Source organism: Aptenodytes forsteri, unplaced genomic scaffold (assembly GCF_000699145.1).
Source record: "Aptenodytes forsteri isolate BGI_AS27 unplaced genomic scaffold, ASM69914v1 Scaffold349, whole genome shotgun sequence".
Classification (NCBI taxonomy): Eukaryota; Metazoa; Chordata; class Aves; order Sphenisciformes; family Spheniscidae; genus Aptenodytes; species Aptenodytes forsteri.
Window position 1 is genome coordinate 4,250,996 of NW_008794452.1, and position 4,793 is coordinate 4,255,788.

The 4,793-nt window shown below is 47.0% G+C and overlaps 1 protein-coding gene across 1 annotated transcript in view; it reads left to right on the forward strand.

Annotated features, from left to right (window-relative positions):
* LOC103908208 (hexokinase-1) overlaps positions 1–4,793 on the forward strand; it is a 43,013-nt gene that overhangs the window by 27,474 nt on the left and 10,746 nt on the right. The window contains exons 10-13 of the mRNA XM_009290543.1: positions 1,579–1,883; positions 2,472–2,620; positions 2,721–2,840; positions 4,335–4,430. Coding sequence (XP_009288818.1) covers positions 1,579–1,883; positions 2,472–2,620; positions 2,721–2,840; positions 4,335–4,430 — 670 coding nt within the window. The remainder of the gene's footprint in view (positions 1–1,578; positions 1,884–2,471; positions 2,621–2,720; positions 2,841–4,334; positions 4,431–4,793) is intronic.

The window sequence follows — 4,793 nt, forward strand, 5'->3', positions numbered from 1 at the left end:
TGTGACCATCTAACCAATTCCTTACCCACCAGACAGTCCACCCATCAAATCTATACCTCTCCAGTTTAGAGAGAAGGCTGTTGTAGGGGACTGTGTCAAAGGCCTTACAGAGGTCCAGACAGATGATATCTGTAGCCCTTCCCGTGTCCACTGATGTAGTCACCCCATCATAGAAGGCCACTAGGTTAGTCGATCAGGACTTGCCCTTGGTGAAGCCATGCTGGCTGTCTCGAATCACCTCCCTGTCCTCCATGTGCCTTAGCATAGCTTCCAGGAGGATCTGTTCCATGATCTTCCCAGGCACAGAGGTGAGACTGACTGGCCTGTAGTTCCCTGGGTCTTCCTTTTTTCCGTTTTCAAAAATGGGAGTTATGTTTCCCCTTTTCCAGTCAGTGGGAACTTCTCCGGACTGCCACGACTTCTCAAATACAATGGAGAGTGGCTTAGCAACTTCATCCGCCAGTTCCTTCAGGACCCGCAGATGGACCTCATCGGGTCCCATGGACTTGTGCACCTTCAGGTGCCTTAGGTGATGCTTACGTTTCTGTGGCCTTTTAAAAACTGTTGTTTTTACCCATCTTGGAAGTTACATTTTTAATCAAGCAGCTGTTTAGATTTATGTAAAAATCAGAGAGGAAGTTGAGCTCTTTTGCTGTGGGTATACCTGGTCCTGGTAACAGGGTTTGGTGTGAGTCTTAGTGTCAAAAATAATCTAAGTGCCCAAGACCCAACGCTGTGGATGTTTGGGAGTGGCTGCTGGCCTGTGTGCACTGGGAGAGCAGCACCTGCGTAAGAGTTTCCAAGGTCAGAAAAAAGAAATGGAAGAAATAGGCAGTGTGCAGGTACGGTTTATGCACACATGGCAAAAGGCTTTTATTTAGTAAATAGTAGCTGGTGATAACAAGTCAGTTTCCTGTCTTGGCTGTGGGTACTGAATGGGAGCAGAAGCACAGCATACAGGACATACCTTGGCATTGGAGCGGGCTGGGACGGCTGAGTGTTGTTTATGGGGAAACTTTGGAAAGGATAAAAATGTTTAACGTCTCCTTTTCAGTTTCCCATTATTTTGTTGAAAAAAAGATTTTCCTTAGTTAAAGAAAAACATAAAATTTTGGGAAACAAAAAAAAAATTTCAAAGTAGCATTCTTGGAATAGCTTTTCCAGATGGGCAAGTCTAGGATGTGTTAAGATAACATACATGGGCAATTTTTGTTTCTGAACTGTTTCCCCACACCATGTAAACCAGTGAGTTCAGGAAAGCTTGATGACCCCAGGAGAGGAGATTGGAGCAGCATTGGAGCCAGGGGGTTTCTCCCATCTAGGGTGAGGTTCAGGGGATGAGACTCTGATGCTCCCCCCTGCTTTTTTTTCTGGCTTTTCTCAGAAATTCAGGAGGAAAGAGGCCATAGGGAAGAACTGCTCTTCCCTGGCGGTTTTCCTGCTCAGGAGGCTCTAGCTAGTTTGGGTGTGATGAGGCTCTTCTCTCCCCTTGAGGTCGGTCCGTGTTGGCAGCATAGATTTTGGGGGCCGTGGGGGAGGCAATGCAGACAGTGGGCTTGCAGCCTCCCCTCCCCGCAGGTATGCCCGGCGCTTGCACAAAACCACCCGGCGCTTGGTGCCTGACTCGGAAGTGCGGTTCCTACTATCGGAGAGCGGCAGTGGGAAGGGAGCAGCGATGGTGACGGCAGTGGCATACCGGCTGTCGGAACAGCACCGGCTCATCGACGAGACATTGGCCGAGTTCAAGCTCACCCACGAGCAGCTGCTGCAGGTGAAGAAGAGGATGAGGGCAGAGATGGAAGCGGGGCTGAAGAAGAAGACTCATGAGACTGCCAAAGTGAAAATGTTGCCCACCTTTGTCCGCAGCACACCGGATGGGTCAGGTAGAAGCATGCCCTCGCTGGAGTGAGGGCACTGGCTTGGCTGTGGGGCGCCCAAAATGGGCTCCCAGAGATGGGGTTTGGGTTTGGTGGAGGGTGAGCAGATCTGGTGCAATGAAAGAGGGAGCCTCCTGAGCTTTGCAAATGAGGAAATCCCAGCCCCGGGCAGGGCAGCCTGTGCTGCCCTTGTGCGGTTGCTGGCAGCCTGGCCCCATGTCCTTGCCCCAGGGTGCAAGCAAGCCAGGGCCCGGGGGGAGAAAACCACAGCTGGCTCATAACCCAAACCCATCCGAACCCTGTCCGCACAACCTGGGTAGTTCTTTGCATTCCAGGGTGGCTGGCCAAATTTCTGCTTTCTCTCAGGGAACAGTTGTGTGGGTCCTCTTTCCCCTGTTGGTTTAAAACAAAACAAAACCAAAAACCACAAAAAAAGGGCTGGAATAATCAGAGCAGCATCTAAGATCCTCCTTTGATGAAGGTCTTCCCAACTGAGAGTTTCTCAGAGATTTTACGTCACAGTGCTTTCTGGGGAAAGCACTTTTTAAGATTTTGCTTACGGTTCTTTAAATACACACACATACTCTTTTACAGAGAATGGAGACTTTCTGGCACTTGACCTTGGAGGGACAAACTTTAGAGTTTTGCTGGTGAAAATCCGCAGCGGTAAAAGGAGAACAGTTGAGATGCACAACAAAATCTATGCCATTCCTATAGAAGTGATGCAGGGAACAGGAGAAGAGGTGAGTATTTGTGTTTCTGTTTTGCAGCACTGCTACTTAAGTACTTTCTTAGGAGCATGTAACATGTACAACTTCAAATGCATGACTATTCTTTTTAAAGCTGTTTGATCACATCGTTACCTGCATTTCTGACTTCCTGGATTATATGGGGATAAAAGGCGCACGTCTTCCTCTTGGCTTCACGTTTTCCTTCCCTTGCAAGCAGACCAGTCTGGATGCTGTAAGTTCCTTAGTATCTTTTGAATCTGCTTTTGTGCTTATGCTAGGCCTGATTTCTCTGCCTTCGTATCATCTATGTGACACTTACAGGGAGGTTGTTCAAGGGGAGGGTTCATGCTCTGACCCTGACCAGTACAGCTGCTCCTATAAATAGTTCCTTTAAAGGTAGTAATGCTGTTGTGGTTTAACCTCAGTCAGCAACTGAGTACCACACAGCTGCTCGCTCACTCCGCCCCGTCCCCCCGCCCCCATTGGGTTGGGGGAGATAATTGGAAGAGTAGAAGTGAGAAAAACTCGTGGGTTGAGATAAACGGTTTAATAATTGAAATTAAATAATAATAGCAATAATAATAATAATGTAATAATAATACTACACAAAGCAAGTGATGCACAGTGCAGTTGCTCACCACCCGCGGACTGATGATAAACGGTAATAATTGAAATTAAATAATAATAGCAATAATAATAATAATGTAATAATAATACTACACACAGCAAGTGATGCACAGTGCGCTCCCCACCCGCGGACTGATGCCCAGCCAGTCCCTGAGCAGCGGCCCCCCCCCCCAGCTTTCCCCAGTTTATGTACTGAGCATGACATCACATGGTATGGAATATCCCTTTGGGCATCCAAAACACAGCACTGTACCAGCTACTAGGAAGGAAATTAACTCTATCCCTGCCGAAACCAGGACAAATGCAAATGCTGTTCAGCCCATGGCTGTGACGGATAAGAGCATTTAAATTTTCCATGGTGGTGATATCCCTTTTTTTAAGGTATCATGTTTTTTCCAGTCCACCTGCTGGACTGTGATACTTATTGGGTTTTGCGAGCAGTAAGCAAAAGTCCATCCCTGCTGCCAGCTCCTGTTCCCCAGCTGATCTGGTCTCCCTGGATGGAGAGGGTGGACCAGGGCCTGCTTGGCTATGTCACTCTGCAGGTGACAGTGTGGCCTGCAGCGTGTCGCTGTCAAGTGTACCCTTTTTCTCTTCGCTTTCATGTTTAACTTCTTCACTGCCACATACTTCCACCAACTCCACCTCTGCAGCTATTAATAGTTTCCTGTCTACTTAGCACTTTTTTTGAAGACAGACATTTTCTGTCACACTTTTTTTTTTGGTGACTTTGTTGTTTCTGTCACACTTTTTTTTTTTTTGAGTTTGTTGCATTGCTCCAGAAATTTGGAGACCAAGCATGATTAGTAGGTTTAGATGCAATTTCCACATATATAAAGAGATATTCCTTTTCATAGAGACTTTTCTGTATAACCTCACACTAAAGCATTTGAAATGTCAAGTGTACAGAATAACATTCTAGTCTTAGCAAAAATAAGATGAATATTCATATATAAGGAAGGAGAAAATAGGCAGCAAATGCAGGGAATTATTTATTTTATTAGAAATGCTAAGTGATCATCCCTTAGAGGACTGTAGGATTTTTGGGGCAATCTGTAGTGCACCAGGAAACTTGATAACCTATTTTCTTTCTTTTTAGGGTATCCTTCTCAATTGGACAAAAGGCTTCAAAGCTACAGACTGCGAGGGAGAAGATGTGGTGTATTTGCTTAGAGAAGGAATTAAAAGAAGAGAGGTGATTTTTCTTTTGGTTTTGTTTTCTTTTTCTCCTCCTACTTCTCCCTCCCCTCCAGACTTGACAGACCTCGTGGGTCAGGCTGGTTCCCTCTTGCAGGGTTTCTGTGCCTTGAGGAAATGGGCTGTGCCTCCTGTCCTGCACAGAAGGTGTTTGCCTCGCAGCAGGTCCAGATACAGCAGCCCCCGATGCCGTGTGGCTGTGCTGGCTCTTATGCTGCCGTGTAGCCTGACCACCACATAGGATGGTCTAGAGGGTGTGTGGTGGAAATGAGAGAGTTCAGCCACCAAATGGAAATTGCTACTCAAAATGAGCCACACTGGGGATTTTGTTTCATTGCTTCCCCCCCCCCCCCCCCACCCG